Source organism: Diabrotica virgifera, chromosome 1 (genome assembly GCF_917563875.1).
Source record: "Diabrotica virgifera virgifera chromosome 1, PGI_DIABVI_V3a".
NCBI lineage: Eukaryota > Metazoa > Arthropoda > Insecta > Coleoptera > Chrysomelidae > Diabrotica > Diabrotica virgifera.
This window is the reverse complement of record NC_065443.1, coordinates 63,403,756-63,428,289: the sequence shown is the minus strand read 5'-3', so window position 1 is coordinate 63,428,289 and position 24,534 is coordinate 63,403,756. Positions and strand designations below refer to the sequence as shown.

At 35.0% G+C, this 24,534-nt stretch overlaps 1 protein-coding gene across 2 annotated transcripts in view; it reads left to right on the top strand.

The window, feature by feature from the left end:
• The window catches only part of LOC114329264 (uncharacterized), a 138,876-nt gene that overhangs the window by 102,528 nt on the left and 11,814 nt on the right, over positions 1–24,534 (top strand). For both annotated transcript variants that reach the window (XM_028278302.2, XM_050659540.1), the window contains 2 exons: positions 4,719–4,787; positions 16,731–16,984. In XM_028278302.2, coding sequence (XP_028134103.2) covers positions 4,719–4,787; positions 16,731–16,984 — 323 coding nt within the window. The remainder of the gene's footprint in view (positions 1–4,718; positions 4,788–16,730; positions 16,985–24,534) is intronic.

Here is a 24,534-nt window from a genome sequence, read left to right as displayed (position 1 = left end):
TACCGGATCTCCAGATTGGGTTGCTCGGTTAACAGGGGACACCAACGTGAAGGTGAGAGTCGGATTTGAGTAGAAGAGGCTAAGTGGAGTAAACTGGAATCAACTCCATGTTTTCGCATTCTACCCCTTTATCCCCCACTCGAGAGAGGTACCTCTGGGAATAATTAAGATGATAGAAAATATCTACCAGAACAACACAATAAAAGTAAAAGTGGAAGATGAACTAACTGACCCAATTGAAGCCGGCAATGGGATAAGACAGGGGGATTACTTGAGTCCTTTATTGTTCAACCTGATCATGGACGAAATAATAAAAAAATAAAACTAAAAAAGGATACCAAATGGGAGAAAACAACTTAAAATAATCTGCTATGCGGACGATACAATACTAATTTCCCAAAGTGAAGATGATTTACAACGTATGCTGCACCAATTCAACATAATCGCCAGAAAATTTAACATGTTAATTTCCTCAAAAAAGACAAAATGCATGGTTATAACAGCAGATCCAATAAGATGTAAATTGGAGCTGGAAGGTCAGATAATAGAACAAGTGATGGAGTTTAAATACCTAGGCATCACACTATCTAGCTACGGAAGACTCGAAACAGAAGTGGAAGATCAAGGGAATAGAGCAAACAGAGCCGCAGGTTGCCTGAATAACACAATATGGAGAAATAAAAATATCGGAAAAGAAATGAAAGGCAGAATTTACAAAACAGTCATCAGACCAATAATGACATACGCGGCAGAAACACGACCGACACAGAGAGGACAAAAAGATTGCTCGAATATCGAAACAGCGGAGATGAAAACCCTTCGAAAAATCGATGGTAAGACTCTATGGGACAGAGCTAGATAGAAGTACAGATATACGACGGAGATGCAAAGTGGATAACATTAACAACTGGGTAAGAAACAGAAGAATAGGATGGAATGACCACATAAGCCGAACGACAACAAATAGGGTAGTCAGGACAGCGAGAGACGGTTCCCCAATAAGAAGACGATCAGTGGGAAGACCACGAAAACGATGGAACGACAACTTACTAGAGGCACATTGAAAAAACAGACAGAGTCATGTCTACACAAAAAGAAGAAGAAGAAGAAGGTTTAAAATCAATTTATTTAACAGGAAGTCGTTACAATACTTGTTAACTCAATGACAACCTTAAACTTCAAAACCTGAATTACAGCTGTTCAAAAATGTCAAACAAATTATAGGTATAGGTTTTCTGGCGTAATAGACGTCACCAGATATTTCTGGGTTATTCTATTACATCTATAACATTCTCGTACGTGGCTACTTCTTCTTTCACGTCAAGGGATTTTCTCTATGTAGTATCAATCTACGAAACTGTCGTAAAAATATATTTATGGAGTATGTATTCTTTTTCTCATGATCATCTTTCAGTGCGTCACAGTTTTTCGATTTCTTTCTAACGCATTAAATTGTATGTGACAGAAAAAAGGCACGTCTGTAATTAGAGACATTTATATAATTTATTCTAGTTGTGGATAGATGGCGCTATAATCGAAAAAAAATTATTTACGAGTTATATAATATAGAGTGTCCCAAAAGTAGTGGAACGGTCGAATATTTCGCGAACTAAACATCGGATCGAAAAACTGAAAAATACGTGTTCAATCATTTTCAAAAATCTATCCAATGACACCAAACACCAATCCCCACTACACCCCCTGGAGGTGGGGTGGGGGGTAACTTTAAAATCTTAAATGGAAATCCCCAGTTTTTCTTGTAAATTTGGATTCGTTACGTAAAAGCAGGCAACTTTTATTCAAGACGTTTTGTCGAACTGTGGATAGATGGCGCTATAATTGGGAAAAACGATTTATCCTGATACCACAGGTAAATTATAGAAACGGTCTAATATCTCACGAAATACACTTCCAAATGAGAAACCAAAAAACAGATTTTTAATCTTTTTTGAAAACCTATCGAATAACACCAAACATGACCCTCCAACCCACCCCCTGGATGTGGGGTGGGGGTAATTTTAAAATCCTAAATAGCAACCCCCACTTTTTATTGCAGATTCGGATTCGTCATAAAAAATTAAGCAACATTTATTCGAAACATTTTTTAAAATTTCTGATAGATGGCGCTAATAAATCGAATTTTTCCAATTAAGGCGCCATCTATTAACAATTGTAAAAAATGTTTCGAATAAATGTTACTTAATTTTTCATGACGGATCCGAATCTGTAATAAAAAGTGGGGGTTGCTATTTAAGATTTTAAAGTTACCCCCCGCCCCACATTCAGGGGGTGGGTTGGAGGGTCATGTTTGGTGTTATTCGATAGGTTTTTGAAAAAGATTAAAAATCTGTTTTTTAGTTTCTCATTGGGAAGTGTATTTCGTGAGATATTAGACCGTTTCTATAATTTACCTATGGTATCAGGATAAATCGTGTTTCCCAATTATAGCGCCCTCTATCAACAGTTCAAAAATGTCTTGAATAAAAGTTGCTTACTTTTATGTAACAAATCAAAATCTGCAAGAAAAACTGGGGGGTTTCCATTTGATATTTTAAAGTTACCCCCCACCCCACCTCCAGGGGGTGTAGTGGGGGTTGGTGTTTGGTGTCATTGGATAGATTTTTAAAAATGGTTGAACACGTATTTTTCAGTTTTTCGATCCGATGTTTAGTTCGCGAAATATTCGACCGTTCCACTACTTTTGGGACACCCTGTATATCGACGAATATAGTCTGTACGATTTATAAAAGTATACAAATCAAAGAAAATACCATTTTATAAATGCAATAAACACAATTGATTTGTTTTTATGCCAAATTGCAAATAAAATGTGGAAACTGTCAGATTTAACTAAAATGTCATGTTAGAATAAATGTTATAAATGTGTATTATCACGGACTTACCTTTTTTTCTATCATTTGTGACGCACTGAAAAATGCTCATAAAAAGGACTTTATATTTAGTGTGTCCACGGATGGGGTGCCCAAGAGGAAAAACTTTTTTATTTTCAATTTTAGCGAAAAATATCATTCTTGATAAAAAATTTTGCTTGTTCTTAAACCCCATAAAACGCAATAAAATTCAAGTTGTTCAAAACCTGCTTAATTTTGTAGCCAATTTTATGTAAATCCCTATAAATTATTGCAATAAGTTCGAAATCGTAAAAATATAATCTAGTGTTGCTAAGCTACAATGTAACTTAGTAACTGTTAACTCCGATAAGTAATTTACGGATTGCCATTTTTTTCGATGTTAAACGTTTAAGAGCACACACTAGCGATCAACAGGTAGCAACAAACGCGGTCCAAGATTGCGAAAGTTCTGGGAACTTTCAAAAGTGAGGCAACAGTGCGTGGGTAATTCGACACTGACAGTGGCGTTTATACTATCAAAAACAATAATTTTTATACACATAGGCGCGAAATGTTGCCAAGTCAGTGACGTTCGATTTCTTGTTATAAAAAAATCGATTTTTAGTAGTTCCAATGTGACACAAAATCTAGACACGGGATAAAAAAGTTTGTTTGAAGAAAGTGTATTTTTTTGTCTTTCTTAATGGCGGTACAGGCTCCTTTTTTCAATATTTTATTTAGTTATAGAGTAATTTCCACATACATACTAACATATTTCTGAAATTGGGCTCTGTACCGCCATTCTTTATTATATTACGAATATGTGTGCCAAATATCTGGACAAAATATTCAAAATTAGAGCCGCAATCTTGGAACGCGTTTACTGCTAACTGTTGATCGCTACTGTTTGCTCTTAACAAACAATTTTGTGAACTGTCATTCTTGATCAATTAATATTTTGCTTTTTCTAAACCCCATAGGTACGTGGTTTTCGATCTTTTTCTGTTTTCAATAGATCTTGTCTCATTGAATTTCTTTATCAGTTTCTTCAATAAATTTCGCGAAACGAGTACATCTGGATATTTTTCATTAAACATTTCAATCGCATGTCGGTACGATACAGCTCCAATTCCACAACACTACTTTACAAGATAAATTTTTGTTGGATGCTTAACATTGTCTTTTCGAAAAGAATGACAATTCTCAAATTATTTATCGGAGTTGAGAGTTGACAGAGTAACGCTAGATTGTTACGTTGTTACGATTTCGAACTTAGTGCAAAATTTATAGGAATTTACATAAAATTGGCTACAAAATTAAGCAGGTTTTGAAAAACTTGAATTTTATTCCGTTTTATGGGGTTTTAGAACAAGCAAAACTTTTTATCAAGAATGACATTTTTCGCTAAAATTGAAAAAAAAATTTGTTCTTGGGCACCCCATCCGTGGACACACTGTATTAATAACTGCTATAATTTTTTCAGGCTTACAGTTTGAAGTTTAAATTATCCCTTAAAGATTGTCGCACTTATTTGCTAACACCTTACCTTGTATACATATTTGTACATTGTACATACAGTAGAAAAAATGAAAGAATACCCATGAACGAACATATAAAACACGCTGTATTTTCCTGTCACCGTGTCACACAAAAAATTGGCCAGCACAGGTACATGTAATAATTATTATTACATGTACTTGCGCTGGGCAATTTTCTTTGCGACATGTTGACAGGAAAATACAGCGTGTTTTATATGTTCGTTCATGGGTATTCTTTCATTTTTTCTACTGTACATGTCTTAAAATGAAGTAAAAATTTTATGAGTGTAAAATAATAACTATTGGTTTATTTATTATTTGGTTTTAGACTGCGAATCACAAGTAACAATAGCTTCATATTTCGTTGATGCAAAAGATTTTGAAGGAGGAGACTTAGGTAAATATATTTTTTAAAACGTTAGATATCCACTAGCTCTTCAGTAATAATACTGTAAGGTGGCATCTTTGAACATGTGGTCGAAATGGCAAACATTAAATTCATATTTTAATTATTACTATTAAAGCCCGTTAACACTTGTCGTGTGTCGGATCCGTATTTTAATCGGAGGTTCCAGTTTTTCCAGAGCATTTTATATGGAGATATTAACATTTATCGGACACCGATTTTTTGTTGGCGACGACAATAAATATCGGCTGTTTAGCGAGCCCTCGTCGCGCGGAAAAAAAATTATGTCAGATCTCTCTCGCCTATGAATAAGAATAGCGCTGTTCACATAACTCGGGGGGTCGGGGCTAGTGATGTCACAAAAAGTCAACAGAGAATTCGTGAGATTGGGAAAAATAAATGATAAGATTTCGCGAGTTAATTCTGAAGGGAATGGGAATTTTTAAATGATAAATAATTATTATACAATACACAATATCTATAATTACAATAATATATAATTTTAAATACGTCATATTGTCAGATATTATTGCCTTCTGTTTTCTGATGTGGAAGATATCATAGTCGACGTTTTGTTTAAATTTGTTATTATATTTAAATTGAATTAGAACACGTATCAAAAATTACTGAAGAACTGCCTATGTAAAAAGAGGAAAGATGTTATTGAACTAAAACTTGATAAATGGCTATTCACCTAATTTGTTCCCATAAATCAGATTGTCAGATTTTTACTAGAGAAGATAATTATTTTAGTGTCAGCACCAGCAACAGATATACAATTTTAGGAAATTACTTATTTGCTACACACTTTTATATGCATGCTGCTATTATGTATGTTTAGTCTAGTTTTTAAATATCGTTTATAGTATAAATGTCAATGAATGTACCTAAAGTTGTCAACATCCGTCCGAAGACATAATATGGTATGAAGTACCTAGTACCTAGTTTTGATTTGTGAGGATTCATGATCCTATCGGCACTTTTAAAAATGCCGATATTCTTATACATACATTTTATTATACATTCTCACGGTTTCTTCGCGTAGAGTGGCACCAGCTTCGACCTTGACGACAAGCGACAACCGATTATTCGAAGTGTGAACAGAAATGCCGACATCCGATTTAGTATACGAATCCGACACAGGACAAGTGTGAACGGGCTGTTATCTAAAATAGGATATAATAGTACAAGATCTGGAAGCGGATTTTGCTCGTGATCAGTAATATGGTCAAACTGTACGGGGATATGTTGGATTAGTCGTGTATATGACTTTCCCACATGGGCGAACCACTGAGCAGGGGACGAGGGTAGTTATAAGGGGTAAAATTCGCGGTTTTTATTGATTTTTTTTATGGCGCTCGTGATTGAGATAGTGCATCAATCTTTGGAAATAATGAAGTCATGACGCAACTAAGCAAAATCTCCAGGGGCGGACAGTTCCCTGGGGGACAAAGGGGTGGCGGACAGGGGCGAATATAAGATATATAACGGGTTTTTTTTGTGACGCTCGTGATCGAGAAAGTGCACCAAAGAATAAATAGGTCATGACGTAACTAAGCCAAATCTCCAGAGGCGGAGAGCTCCGTGGGGGACAAAGGGGTGACGGACAAGGGTGAATAAGCGAAATTTTTGGATAATGCTCGTCATCGAGAATATTTTCGCAACTTGCACAATTGATTCATTTAGATGTGGACAACAGGTCGGAGAGCTAGGTGGAGTTATTTTTCTTAAAAATGGGGTCACAATATTTTTGTAAAAAATGTAGAGCAAAAATGAAATTTTCTTATAGTTTTCAAATATTTTTTTATAATATTAATTTATGCAAATAATTAATTTTAACAAATTATTATAACACTGAGCTGTCCGCTCCTGGAGATTTTGTTTAATTACGTCATGAAATACTTATTCCTAATTTTGGTGCACTCGATCAAGATCACGAGCGTCACAAAAAAACAATAAAAGCCGCGACTTTTACCCCTTATAACTACCCTCGCCCCCAGCTCAGCTGTCCGGTCTTCTGGGTAAGTCATGTATACGACTAATCCAACATATTCCCGTATGCCATCTCGATTACGAGCGTCACAAAAAACCCCTTATAATTTGAGTATTCACCCCTGTCCGCCACCCCTTTGTCCCCCACGTAGCTGTCCGCCCTTGGAGGCCATGAGGAGGTTTAGTTACGTCATGACTTACTTATTCCTAAATTTTGGTGCACTATATCGGTCATGAGCGTTTCATCTTCACCCCTGTCTCCTATGGAGCAGCCCTCCCCTGGAGATTTTGGTTAGTTACGTCATGACCTACTTATTCCCAAATTTTGGTGCACTATCTGGATCACGAGCGTCACAAAAACAATAAAAACCGCGACTCTTACCCCTTATAACTACCCTCGTCCCCTGCTCAGCTATTCGCCAGTGTGGGAAAGTCATATATACATAGTTCTACGACGCTATCTTTCCCATGCATGAAATTATTCACGAATTACTTTTTATACTAGGTCCCTTTTAACTCACAGAAACTAGTATCGCAAAATTAAGCCGCTTTTTCATAAGAATCAAAATGACATAACACGTTGACAGACAGTGCGTCAAATGTATAAGCAAGTTTTGTGACACTATATGTATTTTGCAAAGTAGAATAGGGAAAATGCAACGTCTATAGACGTTGTGTCACATTACATCTATCGAAATTAGACTTCTATAGACCTTCTGTCCGTCAACGTGTTAAACTAGGATAAACAATACTGAATGTTGGGCAGTGAAAAAGAAAGAGGAACAACGAATGCATGTGGCGGAAATGAGAATGCTTAGATGGATGAGTGGAGTGACAAAGAAGGATAAAATTAGAAATGAGCATATTAGGGGAAGTCTATGTGTGGCACCAATTGATGCCAAAATGAGAGAGCGTAGGTTAAGATGGTTTGGTCATGTTCAACGTCGAGACGTTAATCACCCAATACGAAGAATAGCTGAAGTTCAGATTCCTGGAAGGAGTAGGAGAGGAAGACCAAAGAAGACCTGGGGGGAGACGATAAGGCAGGACATGTTGGTAAAGGGGATTAACATTGATATGACCCAAGATAGAATTGTGTGGAGAAATGCAATTAGGGAAGCCGACCCCGCATAGGGATAAGGCAAAGAAAATGATGATGTTAGTTATGTCAAATAATCCCGACGCACTGTTTCGCAGAACTTTCGAAAAAAGGTGTGCTACTATCTCCGAAGTAATATTGATGACGCGCTACTACTGGCTCTTAAGTTGATAGTTTTCGAGTTTAAACATTTTATAACTGAAAAAAATAACAAAATATGGCTATTTTCAAGGCTCAAAAACATAAGTGAAAAATAAAATTTTTGAAATTACGAAGTAAATAAATTCAAGTTAAAACCTTATTATATCAGTTCGTGATAAGTATTTTGGACTCATTTAATTTTAAAACATTTTTTTATTTGTTAAAGCAGCCCGATCGCCCGTCTTCCCATAAGGAAACTTGCTTAATAACACTTAAAAAATATACCCATTTTAGAATAAAACAGGACAAAAATTCGTATAGGGGCCTGATACAAGAAGGTTTGAACTTAAATTTAGATGTCTAGAGTCTAAGTTTTCACTCTAATGGCATATAAAGCAACATAATGCTACTCTACATCCCACCAGAATGAAAACAATGGGAACCTTCTCTGGTTACACCTCCGAGGCTTCTACAATTTGCAAGCCATACGGATGCCGAGACTAAGGAAGACAAGGGAATTTTACAATATATAATTCACGTTCCATCTGCTCAGCGCGGTAAAGTTCCAACGAGACTAGTTTCCTTTGTACTCCAAACAGAGTAAAGTAAATCAAAAATGAATAACCATTTTCAATGTCGCTGCAACACGAAACTACAGCCGCGCGATATTCTAGTCCAATCAGAGAGTGCCGCAAGCACCTCTACCGGTTTCGAAACTTATTAGTCTCTCATCAGGAGGTACATATGCTGCTCTCCCCGATCCAACCAAAACAAACCCCGGCGTGCAGTCACGGATCGCAACAACGAAATGGCATAGATGCCCTAGCGGCAACTGCTATCAAAAGTCTAAGTCTGATAGCAGTTGCCGCTAGGGCATCTATGCCATTTCGTTCGTTGCGATCCGTGACTGCACGCCGGGGTTTGTTTTGGTTGGATCGGGGAGAGCAGTATATGTGCCTCCTGATGAGAGATTAATAAGTTTCGAAACCGGTAGAGGTGCTTGCGGCACTCTCTGATTGTACTAGAATATAGCGCGGCTGTAGTTTCGTGTTGCAACGACATTGAAAATGGTTATTCATTTTTGATTTACTTTACTCTGATTGGAGTACAAAGCGTACTACTCTCGTTGGAACTTTACCGCGCTGAGCAGATGGGACGTGAATTATATATTGTAAAATTCATCTTCCTTAGTCTCGGCATCCGTATGGCTTGCAAATTGTAGAAGCCTCGGAGGTGCAACCAGAGAAGGTTCCCATTGTTTTCATTCTGGTGGGATGTAGAGTAGCATTATGTTGCTTTATATGCCACTAGAGTGAAAACTTAGACTTTTGATAGCAGTTGCCGCTAGGGCATCTATGCCATTTCGATCGTTGCGATCCGTGACTGCACGCCGGGGTTTGTTTTGGTTGGATCGGGGAGAGCAGCATATGTGCCTCCTGATGAGAGACTAGTAAGTTTCGAAACCGGTAGAGGTGCTTGCGGCACTCTCTGATTGGACTAGAATATCGCGCGGCTGTAGTTTCGTGTTGCAACGACATTGAAAATGGTTATTCATTTTTGAATTTAGATACTTGATGGTTACAAAAATAATACTTTTTACTTGTGTTCTTTTAGCCTTGAAAACGTCATCTTTCGTTCTTTTCTCAGTTTTAAATTGTTTATAACTCGCAAACGATCAATTTAAGAGAAAAATTACAAAAGCCCTTTTTTGTTTAGGATGATCCAAAAAATCTGAAATAATATCTGCCCGGGTCGAAATTTTTTTTAATTTATAAAAAAAGTCATTATTTATTTATTAATTAATAATAGTCAGAACAAAATTAGTAGCATCCCTTGTTTTTTTTTATAATTGTTAACATACTAAATTACATATCCAATAAATTTTATCCATTAAGCAGATTGGCGCATATCGACCTTATATCGAATCCTCTACTATATCTGTAAGTATTAATCCGCTGAGAGCGTTAGGTATGATTATTATATTTTAATATGTCACTTGGTGCTCTTTCGCTAGTTAGTGTGTATATATTATGATTTATGTGTCATTTACAAAAACTAGAGGTTATTTAAAGTTTTGCTATTAATTTTCTGCTAATATATCAATACATTATAAGAAATTTGCTATAAATAATCTATATGGTAGAAAATGTTTTGATATAATACATAAACAAGTAATTGGACTTCGTAAGTCCTAGATTTTCACCCAAGTGATCGGAAGTAAAATCGGAAATCGATATTTGAACTATTAGACAAGGCGGAAACGGCGGGTTCGTTGGGAAAAATATTCCCATGAGATATTTTTGCATAATCACATTCGTGAGACATCCCAGAATAAGGTTCAAGAAGTCGCCCACGTGAAAAGTGGGCCAATTTTTTTTAATAAAGACTTTTTATTCATTTGGTATGTAAAACAAATAAGCATATAGTTACAGCACATTGAAGAATATAGAACAAAAGCAAAAAAGTTAAACCCTATTGGGATAACATCTGGCGAAGTCTAGCTGAAGCTATTCTTACTTAACCAAATGTTAATCCCCGACGCTTCTAATTAATCTAAAAATAAGCCCAAACTAACTAATTAAAAAGAAACGTAACTTCAAAAAAAAGGGGAAAAACTAAATATTAACCAAGTACTCAAAAAAAATATTTTTTTCAAACTCATCATTAAGAAAAAAAATTCTTTCAAAACAGCCCAACCAAAAATATGTCCATGCAGCTCAATGCACAACATAATTATTGTTAAGCAAGTTATTGCTTATCAAAAAGATATAAACGAAATTTATACTTGAATTGATTAATTGAATATAGTTTAATATTATGAGGAATTGAATTATACAGCTTTACTGCGTTGTAGGTAAAACTCCTTTGGAACCAAGCTGATCTATGCTGTGGCATTGTGAAAGTGTCTTTTAATCTCACGTCTCGCATATGAATTTCCTTTCTTAGGACGAGCTTTTGTTTAAGGATAGTAGAGGTGTTTAACAATTTTTTTTTAATCAAATTGAAAAAATCAATATTTTTGGCCCGGACTAATTTTTTTTAGATTGTTATGACCATTCTGGACAAAAAAGGTCTCTTATAATTTTTCTCTAAAGTTGATTTTTTTCGAGTTATAAGCAATTTAAAATTTGAAAAACGCGCAAATCGCCATTTTTAAGACTTAATAACTCAGTTAAAAATTAGAACATCTTGGATTTTAAAGCACCCTAATATATGTCTGTGTAGATATTGGCATTGAATCCGACCCGGGCCGACCGTCACATATAACACCGTTGCCGTATCCTCTGTTTTTTCATACTATCACTTTACAATTTTTTGTGATATTTATTTGTGTGTGAAATGTATCATTTTTGTGTATTTTAGGTATGTTCTAATATGTTATGTATATATAGGTTTTTACTTGATTATTTTAAATCATTGTGACGTTTAACTTGCTAGAAACCTTGTAATATTGTGTACCTAATGTGTTAAATGTAAGTAGTTTTGAAACACCAATTAAGTAAAGTTTATTATGTTGTTGTTTTCACCAATTTTGAAAAAATGTGAAAACATTGAATTGTCCACGTCCGTCTGTCCGTCCGTCCGTCTTGTCTGTCTGTTTGCAAACTCAACTCCTTCGTCATTATACCAGGTAGAATGACAAATGAGGTGTCAAATGAAAGCTTATCCAAGGATGGTACTAAAGGTGAGAAATTTAACCTAGGCTGTCTGTCCGTCTGTCTGTCCGACCGCGTATATGATTCCTTCGTCACTGTACCAGGTAGAATGACAAATGAGGTGTCAAATGAAAGCTTATAATCCAAGGATGGTACTAAAGATGAGAAGTTTGACATAGGCTGTCTGTCCGCCTGTCCGTGCGACCTGGTATAGTGACGGAGGAGTTATATTCGCGGACAGACAGACAGACGGACAGACAACCTAGGTCTAATTTCTCACCTTTACTAATATCCTTGGATTATAAACTTTCAGTTGACACCTCATTTGTCATTCTACCTGGTATAGTGACGGATGAGTTATACTCGCGGTCGAACGGACAGACGGACAGACAGCCTATGTCAAACTTCTCATCTTTAGTACCATCCTTGTATTATAAGCTTTCATTTGACACCTCATTTGTCATTCTACCTGCTATAGTGACGGATGAGTTATATTCGTGGTTGGAAGGACAGGCGGACAGACAGCCTATGTCAAATTTCTCACCTTTAGTACCATCCTTGCATTATAAGCTTTCATTTGATACCTCATTTGTCATTCTACCTGGTATAGTAACGGAGGAGTTATATTCGCGGTCGGACGGACAGGCAGACAGACAATCTAGGTCTAATTTCTTACCTTTAGTACTATCCTTGGATTATAAGCTTTAATTTGACACCTCATTTATCATTATACCTAGTATAATGACGGAGAAGTAAATGTTATTATTCTATTATTCTTGTAGGTATATTTAACATTGATTAAAATTATGAAAGAAATGTATAGAAAACAGCATGGCAACACTGTGATGCACAAACATAAAAATGCAGCCACATTCAGCTGTGCCAGCTGTGCGTTACATAAGGTGCTTTAAAATCCAAGATGTCCAAAAATTATTATTATGAAAGTCAGAAAGTGACTAAATCAAAGTTTAAAGTCGCCGCTACATGATCCTGAAGAAATCTGTGTCATTAATTTACTACTAAGCGTTATTTTTAATTAATAACAATGAGCGGTTAGATCATATTGACTCGGCTGTAAATGTGAGTGCGAGTAAGATGCACAATTGGACTGCTGGAATGGCTTCTCTCTCGCACTCAGCTTTTACAGCCGCCGCACACGTGCATGGCGCTTATTATTATTTCTTAAAAATAACAGCTTAGTAATAAAATAATGACAAAATTTTCTTCAGGATCTTGTAGGGGGGCTTTAAACTTTGATTTAGTCATATATTGACTTTCATAATAATAACTTTTAACCGAGTTATTAAGCCTTGAAAATCGCCATTTTCCATTTTTTTCAATTTTAAATTGCTTATAAGTCGAAAACGATCAACTTTAGAGAAAAATTATAACAGACCTTTCTTATCCAGAATGGTCCAAAAAATTAAAGAAAAAATTGTTCGGGCCAAAAATATTGATTCTTGCAATTTGATTAAAAAAAAATTGTTAAAAAAAATTGGCCCACTTTTCACGTAGGCGACTTCTTGAACCTTATTCTGGGATGTCTCACGAATGTGATTATGCAAAAAAATCTCATGGGAATATTTTTCCCTTCGAACCCGCCGTTTTCGCCTTGTCTATATTCGTCGATTGATATACGATTTCACTAATTCCGAGCCATGTTTGCCAAACTTTCGGTCATAGCTTTTTAACCGAAAATGACGTCAAAACCGGAACTGAAGGTTTAAGCTTAACTTTTTAAAAGTGTACATTTTTATTCCCACCTTCCGAGGAGCGTCGAATAATACAGGGTTTTTCATGAAGAATGTCCAATCTCTGAGTTGTAGAATCTGGACCTCAAAATATTATCATTTAACCTAAATCACTTAAATAAAATGTGGCTCCTTGCTGAGTTACAGGGTGTGTTATTTAAAAATTATTTTTGGTCAATATTTTAATACTGTTCGACGGATCCTTTTTATACTTGGCAGAAAGTGTAGGTCACTGTAGGTACTATACACCCTATGAAATTGTGTTAAATAAATGTTTCTGGCTATTACCAGAGGCGCACGACAGGGGATAGTGAATGGTTGACCCCTCCCAAGTTCTACGTCACTGGCAGAATTGCCATTTTAGCGCAGTTTTCGAGATAATTGAAGTTTAACATGTAACGGCACAGCTATTTAATTAATGTATTGTGCCGCTTAATTTTAAACTTCAAATATCTCGAAAACTAATGATTTTCTCGTTACGAGTGAAGAGTATGTTATTTAGATAGAGAGTATTGGAGAATCGAAAAATTGCGCTAAAATGGCAATTCCGCCAGTGGCGTAGAATTTGGGAAGGGTCATCCCTTCACTGTCCCCTATCGTATGCTTCTCGTAGTAGCCAGAAACGTTTATTTCAACGTCGGAAAGAAGTTTGAGGATAAAGAGACTTGGTGGTGGTCAAACGAAGTACAAGGAAAAAGAAAAGAGAAAGGAAAATTATATAAAAAGTGGCAAGAAACCAGATCGAACACAGAAGTTTGAGGATAAAGAGACTTGGTGGTGGTCAAACGAAGTACAAGGAAAAATAAAAGAGAAAGGAAAATTATAATATAAAAAGTGTCAAGAAACCAGATCGGACACAGATCTTCAAAACTATATGGTCGCAAAAAAGGAAGCGACAGTAGCAGTAGCAAAAGCTAAAGCAGAAGTGTATTCAAACCTATACGAAAAACTTGATACCAGGGAAGACGAAACAAAGAGATATAAAATAGCCAAACAGAGAGCAAAGAAAGCAAAAGGTTTTAATCAGATTAGATGTATCCGAGATGAAAATAACAAAATACTAACTCACGAAAAGGATGTCAAAAAGAGATGGAGAAAGTACTTCGACAGTTTATTAAATGAAGAATTTGACAGAGAGCCTATGGAGTTAACGGAGACAGTAACAGCAATGGTCACCAAAATAACAAACGAGGAAGTGGCTCAAGCGCTTCAAAAAATAAAGAAAGGAAAAGCATTCGGACCAGATGATATTCCTGGGGAAGTATGGGGAGCATTGGGACGGACAGGAACAAGTTGACCAGCAGGTCTTTTTAATAGAATTATGGAAGTTGGACAAATGCCAGACGAAAGGAGAAACAGTATATTAGTACCTGTTTACAAAAACAAGGGAGACATACAACAATGTACAAACTACAGGGCTATAAAACTACTTAGCCACACCATGAAAATATGGGAGAGAGTAATTATTGATAGACGGATACGTGAAGAAACCGAAATATCCGATAATTAATTTGGCTTATGCAGGGCAGATCAACAACAGATGCAATTTTCATTATAAGGCAACTGATGGAAAAATATAGGAACAAGGAAACCAACGCTCATATGGTATTCATTGATCTTGAGGAAGCATATGATAGAGTTCCTCGAGAGATTTTGTGGTGGGTACTCAATAAGAAAGGAGTCCCTGGCGAATATGCAAATATTGTGAGAGATATGTATGAGGGAATAACGACTAGTGTTAGGACAGGTGTGGGAGAGACTGATAAATTTCATGTGAAAATAGGATTGCACCAAGGCTCGGTGCTTAGTCCTTATCTATTCTCATTAGTTTTGGAAAAGATATCAGCGAAACTACAGGGTACCATTCCATGGTACTTAATCTATGCTGATGAAGTAATGTTAAAAGGTAATAGTCAAAAATACTTAGAACAAAAACTGGAACAGTGGAGACAAGCTCTGGAGGAAAAAGGTTTAAAACTTAGTAGGAAAAAATAGAGTATCTGGAATGTTCGTTTAAAGATGGAGTTACTACAAATAAAATGGTATCTTTGGATGGTGAAATGATTGTGAAAAGTAATATTTTTAAGTACCTAGGATCGGTATTACAGAGTAATTGAGAAATAGATGGAGATGCATGCAGTAGAATTAGGGCTGGATGGATGAAGTGGAAAGAAGCGAGTGGTGTGTTGTGTGACAGAAAAATTTCAATGAAGCTGAAAGGAAAATTCTACAAAACAGCCATAAGACCGGCTATGATGTACGGAACTGAACGTTGGGCAGTGAAAAAAAAAAAGAGGAACAACAAATGCATGTGGCAGAAATGAGAATGCTTAGATGGATGAGTGGAGTGACAAAAAAGGATAAAATTAGAAATGAGTATAATAGGGAAAGTCTAGGTGTGGCACCAATTGATGCCAATATGAGAGAGCATAGGTTAAGATGATTTGGTCATGGTCAACGTGCTGAAGAATAGTTGAAGTGCAGATTCCTGGAAGGAGTAGGAGAGTAAGACCAAAGAAGACCTGGGGGGAGACGATAAGGAGGGACATGTTGGTAAAGGGGATTAACATTGATATGACCCAAGATAGAATTGTGTGGAGAAATGCAATTAGGGAAGCCGACTCCGCATAGGGATAAGGCAAAAAGAAATATAATGACTCAGTAGCTAAGTTCAATTTTAGTAACTAATCACGAACTTTAAAGACGATTCTGAGACCATTTTTAGATGCGTCATAATATGCAAATTAGGGCCATCCTAAATGTCGGTATGCTAATCTCAGATCAATGACGTATACAGAGGGCTTATATAGAGTCCTCTATATACGTCATTACATTTTTATTTTTGAAATGCCCTGTATACTTTACTATAGAAATAATCTAAACAATATGTTTTAACCACTGATCTATTTTGAATAATATTATAAAACATTTATACCCTAAAACGTTTTCCAATGATTTCAGATAGTAAATACAATCTTTTAACAATGTAGTACATATATTAGGTCAAGCTGTTGCAACCATAATAAAATTATTTAAATTTTAATATTTCTTACGTAGTAACTTTTATGAAATTTTATAATAGTTCTATTGTACTTACTAAAACTCAAGATTACTGATTCGATGTTTTCCTTTAACATCGATGTTAACGAATACATAAATATCGATGGCAAATCGTCGACCATCGACCGTTCAACATTGATGTTTTTCAACCATCGACTAACATCTCATATCCCCAGTCTAATATAAGAGAATTTAATAAAATATTAATAGACTTACATGTAAAAAATTATTTTAGCCTTTTTTGACGGAGCATCTGGACTATTGAAAGGAATACTTTCTATAAATAATGTTAAACGAGAAGCACTTATGAAGTTTAATCGGTATAATAATCGATATATACAAAATGAAGCGGCCGTGTTGGCTCAACTTAAGCATGCCAACGTAATCGAGTTATTGGGCTATATCGCAAGTACTAAAAAAGATAATGTGAAAAAAATATTTTTAGAATATATGAACTTGCATGATTTGGCAAGGGGCTTAGAGGATAAGGTATGTATGCTAATTTCTATTTTGTTTTCATGGACTTTTGAATTGATTTCTGCATTTCTTTTTCCCACCCCTTTCCTATATGTGTGGTTCAATGCCAGAGTTGCCTAAGCAACAAAATTTTATATTTGATAGTTTCAGCATAAATTAAAAGAAAATTACTAATTCCATGTGTGTAAAATGTGTGTACAACAATAATAATAAAATTTTGAACTGCTGCCATCTAGTTGAAGGTTAGGCAGTTAGGTAGGTACAACTAACTAGTGATGTGAGCCCTTAGAATATAAAATAAAGAAAAATATAAGTTATTTTATATTCTAAGTGTGAGCCACACTTGCCTATAAGGCTACGGCTCCACGGGCGAGAAATTGACGCTAGCAGTAGCAGTAAAATGAACTTAAGGTTCCGCGAAACGGAATGGGAATAGCCGAACTGAACCGACTACGCACAAGTCCTGTAGTCGGTACAGTTCGGCTATTCCTATTCCGTTCCGCGGAACCTTAAGTTCATATTGCTGCTACTGCTAGCGTCAATTTCTCGCCCGTGGAGCCGTTCGCTAAGCCACTTCAAAATGGCGGTCCATCTGTCAGAGGGTGAAGACGAGCTCGACGTTTTCTCGGAGAACGGTGAAACTGATTATGATTATGGACCCACAAATTAATGAAGATTTGGATTCGTCAGGTATGTACCTACTTGCCATATTTTTAGATTGTTTGGTAAAAATATGTTCAGCATAAAGTGTGTTACGGAGTTAAATATTTTTGTGGCTTAGGCAAATTTGCTTCTTAAGTTCTTAAAGGGTTTGAAAAATTGTAGTTGTTAAGACATTGTTCTATGGTAATAATAGATTACAATAAGTACTAACAATTTGCTCATTACAGGTGACGAAAATGAAAAAAATGATAATCTACTTGGAGAAAGTGACAAACTTGGAGAAACATAGAAGACATACCTAAAAGAAATCGAAAACGGAGGCCAGAGGAACAAAAGAAAGTAATCAGGAACACTAAAGACAACTAGAGTATGTATCAGCAACAGGTAAAATAGTCCTGAAAGGACCTGCTCTGTAAATTCATGCGTATGTAAGTTAAAATGTTTAAGTGTAATAGAACTTGAAAGAAGGAAAGACATTTTTAAAAGTTACTATAAGTTGAAGTCAAAGATGTCAGTAGGAAGTACACCAAAACAGAACAATCTCGTAGGACAAAGACTAGAGTCTATAGACTAAGTGATGCAAATGGTATGGACCAAGACCAAGTTGTATGTTAAGTTTTTTCAAGAGACTTTCGACATTTGCGACGGGTCTATCACAAACGCTTTGAAAAGAAAACAGGAGTCTGGCACACCACAACAGTGCAAAAGTGGAAAGCATCCTCCAGCAAATAAAACGAAACCAGATATTGAAGCATTTGTTTGTGAATTTATAGCCAAATTTCCAACATATGAAAGCCATTATTGCCGTCGCGATTCACAACTTCGTTATTTAGCTCCATGGCTAGCTAAGGCTGCAATGTCTGAGCAGTATAGAACCGAATGCACTTGTAAGAATGTACAGCCTGTGTCCAGCTTTAAATTCCGAGATATTTTCAGCTCAAAGTTTAGTCACCTCTCATTACACCCCCTCATAAAGACACGTGTTCTGTATATGATGAATTTCAAGTTAAAATCAAAGTTATCAAAGACGCTAATGAGCAACAAACAATAAAAGTCGCACATGAGCTCCACTGAAGAAGAGTTGAAGCAGTTAATAAGAAGAAGAAAGAAGTCATAAAAGAAGCAAGAATATCTCGAGGGGTTGAGCAAGTTGCTCTTTTTGATTTGCAAAAAACCCTTCCAACTCCTGTTTTATCTACCGGGGAAGTGTATTACAAGCGACAGTTGTGGACCTACAATTTGGGCGTCCACAACGAGGTAACTAACATTGGGCACATGTACGTTTGGTTTGAATATGTTGCGTCTCAAAGAGCTCAGGAGGTTTCGTCATGTCTTATTAAATACATCAAACATGTCCTTCCACCAATCTCAAAAGTTTTCACGCTCTTCAGCGATAGCTGCAGCGGACAAAATCGTAATATTAAAACAGCTGCTCTTCGGTCTCATGCTTTGCAGACCCACCCAAGTCTTGAAATTATCAATCATTTTTTTTTCATTCCTGATAGGTTTGATAGTTGTGACATGGATTTTGGAATAATTGAAATGTCTAAGCGTCACTAGGAAGACATTTTTGTCCCTGAAAAGTGGGAACATGTCATAGCCATGGCAAAGAAGAAGACACCAAAATTTCACGTTCACCGTATGACGAGCGAACTCTTCTATAGTTCAAAAACTTTGGAAACTGAAATAACAAACAGTAAAATTTCAGAAAACAAGCAAAAAGTTAAATGGCTTGAAATACGTTGGTTACAGTACGAAAAGAAGAACGAAGAAGCTATTTTACAAAAAAAAAACCTTTCAGACATATAAGATTTTGATGTAATTGACATGGAAAACGGAAAGAAAATCGAGGTCGCCCATCACGAGATTTTCCTTTGAAACTGGAACTTCTCTATCCTCGAGGTCGACCGATTACTAAGGAGAAGAAGAAGTATTTGTTATCTTTATTAAAGTATATCCCACCAATACTTCATAATTTTTAGAAAACTCTAAGGCGATTAGTTATTGAACAATTGAGAGAAAATGGAAGCCACAGATGACGAGAATGACTAAATACTTATACAATTTATAAACAGTATAATAAATTTAACGTTTGCTTTACCTACGTAGTTTTATTTTTTCTCTTATTGTTTTATTTTGTCTCTAATCGGTTAGAAAGGCAAAAATTGTAGAGCCAAACATGTTTTTAAGCGTTGCTTACTCCTCATTTAAAAAGTTTCAATTAATTTTTAATATGAGCCAAACTTGCCTACAATTTTTTCTTCTTCTAAATCATATTCTACCATCTTAGGCCACGAATGTCTGCCAAGTGTCAAAAGTTCATAAGGAAATACTTGAAGTGACAGTGACGGTACAGGACTAAGGTAGTCGATTTTTAAAAATTATAAAAAAATGGTTATAATCAAAATAATGATATGATAGAAATTTTTTTAATATCTGAAAAAGTCTATCGTTTAAAATATATTGTTATTAGAAAGAAAGTAGAAAGACGATTTATCTAATTTTAGTAAATTGTAGTTGTTATTTGTTATTTATATTATGTTTTTTTTGACTGTATGTAAGCTTTGTCCATAAAATTTTAAAAATTTTCAGTGACAATAAAGCATATTTCTATTCTATTCTATTCTAAAGAGACAAATTTTGTTTTACAAAAATTTTAGAATTTAAAATTCTTAATTATCTGTTGAATACAAATTGACTATAAAATTACACTGATCAAATTATTTAAAAAAGAAGAAAGGTGAACAAATTGGCAATAATGATAAAATGAGGATCAATCAGATGGTAATGAGGGAAAAGAAATTAAGTTTCAAGAATTGATATACTATTATAGAGAAAAAATAATAAGGAAAATAACCTCATGTGGACATTGTGTTGTTGGTTGTATAAGTTGAGGAGCAGATTTATGTATATGTGAATAGAAGTCAATATTTAAAATCAATAACACCCTCAACAAAAGCTTATCAAACACCAAAGACCCAACTCTCTCGTTCAGACTGTGATGCTACCTATACTGGTAGAACTTACAGATCTCTTTCCATCCGATCTGCTGAATACAGGAAGAGAGATACCACTTTAGCCTTTTCACTTTTCACACCATTTAAAAGTCAATAAACATGGACTTAAGATCTCCGAAGGTGTCCAGTTGATACACAATATTCAACAAAAAAATACACTACGGTTAGACTTATATGAGGATATGGAAATTGTCAAAGACCTGAAGAAAAGTCCCAACTTTGTCAATATACAAATATCCCTTAACCGTAATTTTGTCCCCATTCACCGTCAATTATTCTCATAATTCCTATTACTTTGTCACACAACTGTTCTCTTCTTATCTCCTCTGTAACTTATTCACATTTTCAACTATTTTCTTCTCTCCTTCACTGTTCCAATTTCCTTTACACACACTAATCATTAATAACCACATGAACCCCTATTAATCAAAACCCAATTAATTCTCCATACCATTTTCTCACTTTTCTTTCATCCCATTATCTACTTCGTTCAGTTCAACCCTCACATCCCCATTTTCTTTGACTGCATCCCTTTCCCTTATTACACTTGTCTTTTGACTTTATATTACAGTCGTTTATACTTTTTGTCTTTGATTATTTTTGAATATTTCTCTTATTCTCTCTTTGCATTTCATCATTCCGTTTTAGTTCTAACATTTAAACGTCATTAATGCAGTAAAATTATATTAATATCTTTTTCTCTTAATTTTGTTTTATTCATTTTTATTTGATTCTTTACCCCTGTTTCAACATTAATTTAATTTCATTCTTGTATCAACTGGGCTCACCTCTAATATTGCAATCTTTAACTTTAATTTTACATACCCACCACACTGTCACAAAAATTTTCTTTAAATTTTTATAATCATTATAATCTTTTCAATCATATACATTTCTTACTATAAGATTGACTATATCATCACTCTAATTTACTCTATTTCAACAAGTTTCTATTCACGTATACATAAATCTGCTCCTCAACTTATACAGCCAAAAACACAATGTCCACATGAGGTTGTTTTCCATATTATTTTTTTCTCTATAATAGTATACCAATTCAAAATTTTAACTTAATTTCTTTCCCCTCATTACCATCTCATTGATCCTCATTATTTATCATTATTGCCAATTTGTTCACCTTTCTTCTTTTTTAACTAATTTGATCAGTGTAATTTTATAGTCAATTTGTAAGTAGTCAACAGATAATTAAGAATTTTAAATTCTAAAATTTTTGTAAAACAAAATTTGTCTCTTTCTTTCTAATTACAATAGATTTAAATGATAGGCTTTTTCAGATAATAAAAACAATTATCATATCATTGTTTTGATCATAACTTCATAACCATTTTGTTATAATTTTTAAAAATCGACTAGTTACCTTAGTCCTTTACCGTCACTGTCACTTCAAGTATTTCCTTATGAACTTTTGACACTTGGCAGACATTCGTGGCCCAAGCCCAAGATGGTTGTTACAGTTTTCGCTTAGGATTTCACCATGTTCCCAGAGGTTATCTTCTAACATCGGCGTTAAGCCTTCTCAATTTCAGCACCTTAGAATGTAGATTGAACTATAATTACAACCATTGTTTGGTTTTCAACCATCTTTTCAATTTTAATAGTGGGATTACTTATTCTATTTTAGGTTTACTGATGATGGACTGATAGGTCCGAAAACGTTCTGAACACATTTTATACAATCCATTGGGATTTTTTAGGATTTTATTATATTATGCCTATTACATAGAAGTTGTTTTACTTCGATGTTAGAGTTTTTTTATTTATAAAGGTATATTTGGACTTTAACAGATACTCTTCTCAAGAAATTGGAAGCCTTTGAAATTTGGGTATACCGAAGAATCCTTCGAATAAGTTGGGTGGATAGAGTTCGTAACGAAGTTGTTTTGCACCGGATGGGAAAAGTCACAGAAGTCGTCAGAACAGTTAAAAATCGAAAACTTGAATATTTTGGCCATGTTATGCGACACCCAGAGAGATATAATATACTCCATTTAATAATACAAGGCAAGGTAGACGGAAGAAGAGGGCCAGGTCGAAGAAGAACGTCATGGCTTAAAAACCTGAGAGAATGGTATAACAGATCCTCTGCATCCCTTTTCCGAGCTGCCGTTAACAAAATTACTATAGCCAATTTGATAGCCAACGTTCGATAATCGAGCACGGCACATGAAGAAGAAGAAGATTAGGCGAGCGGCAGGCACCCCCAAAATGACATGGTATTGACCACGATGCGCATGTGGTGAATGGCTAATTTTGGTGATATTTTATGTTTTTGATGCAAACGAAAATGAGATTTTTATTTTGAATTATAAGTGGGGGAACATCGTCAAAAACGCAATTTTACTCTAAAAAATAAAAAAAATAAATCACGCTTTTTGTTTTTTAACTCGCTACAACTCTGTTCGGATTTTGTTGTAAGCTTTCAGTCTTATTGTTATAAAAGTTATGCATTTTTTAAAATAAAAGGTGAAGATTCGTGAATTGCAAAGTTAAATCGCAAAAGTTAGTGACAATTAGCTTTTTAATCACGTTTATATTAAAATATAGAGTGCAAAGAAGTTTTCTGGGGAGTTTTAGATCAAACTGTTTTACAGACAAAAAATGGAGCCAAAAAATTTTAAGTGGGGAAACATTGTCAAAATTGCAATTTTACCCTAGGCTGATTAGATACCAGCGTATTCCAGTTTAAGCCGTAGATTCATATTTAGAATTTTAGTCTACTGCGTTAGCCTTATAATTTTTCTGTTTATCGGTCCAGGGTTCGAAAATCCATCTAATAGATCCATCGGTCGATCGCCTTGACCCGCTTGGCTTCTCTAGCCATGGTCTAAAGAAGATCATTATAATATACCTCTGGTTTTCTTCGTATTGCCAAATAAACAATAACGTACATATACATTGGCACTTAAATACCTTACTGAAAAAACTGCTAAATGCAATAAAAAACTGGCATTAATAACAATATTTACAGATTTTGACGAAACAATTTAGCAGTCACTGAGGTTTGGAATAAGGTTTTATTGAAGGGCTGCCGATTACATTTGGGACAGTCCTGGTAAGTAGTCACCTTTGATATTTAAATCTTTTTTTATGATGATGATGTGTATGTGTGCTTTTTGATTTCCGGTGTTTTTTACTGATTTCCCAGTGTTGCAATTTTAATGATTTTTTTTTAGGTGGCCCAAAATTCAGGCACTAGGCAAGGACAAAGACAATGACGTAGGAAAATATTTGACATACTGCTTTGGAATGCCATTTCTCGACCCAGAAGATGTCTTCTTCTTCTTTTGGTGAACTGATGCTTCAAATAGGTTAATTGCTGTTGTTGATAACCATTTCCTCAGGTTTTTAAACCATGATATTCTCCTTCTGAATTATTATTTTGCCAGAAGATGTAGGGTATTGTTTTGTTGAAGATTTGTTATCAATACAAAATCAGACAAGTTCCTCCAGAAATATGGGAGATGTAGAGGAGTTTGTAGCGGACGATGAATGCTTTCATTTGAGGTTTAACCCGTCGCTTTATTTTGCCCCTTTTCATATTTTTTTATTTTTTAAGAGTTTTAATAGACATTCAAAGTGAAACGTACCTATGTTAAAATTAGATAGGTACGTACAAAAAGGAGTAAAAAAATTCTTTTGCACAAACCCTTAAATAAAAATAATTGAAAATGAACAAATTTTAAAATTAAATACTGGATTAATATCAAAATTTGATTTTTTCAAAATTGTAGGTGAAAGATTTAAAACAGTTAAATAAATGATTTAACTTTTAATAATTATTGTAGGTACCTAATATTATGTTTTACTGTAAATATTTTAGGCGTACATTTTTCTAATAAAATTATACTTTACAAAATTAAC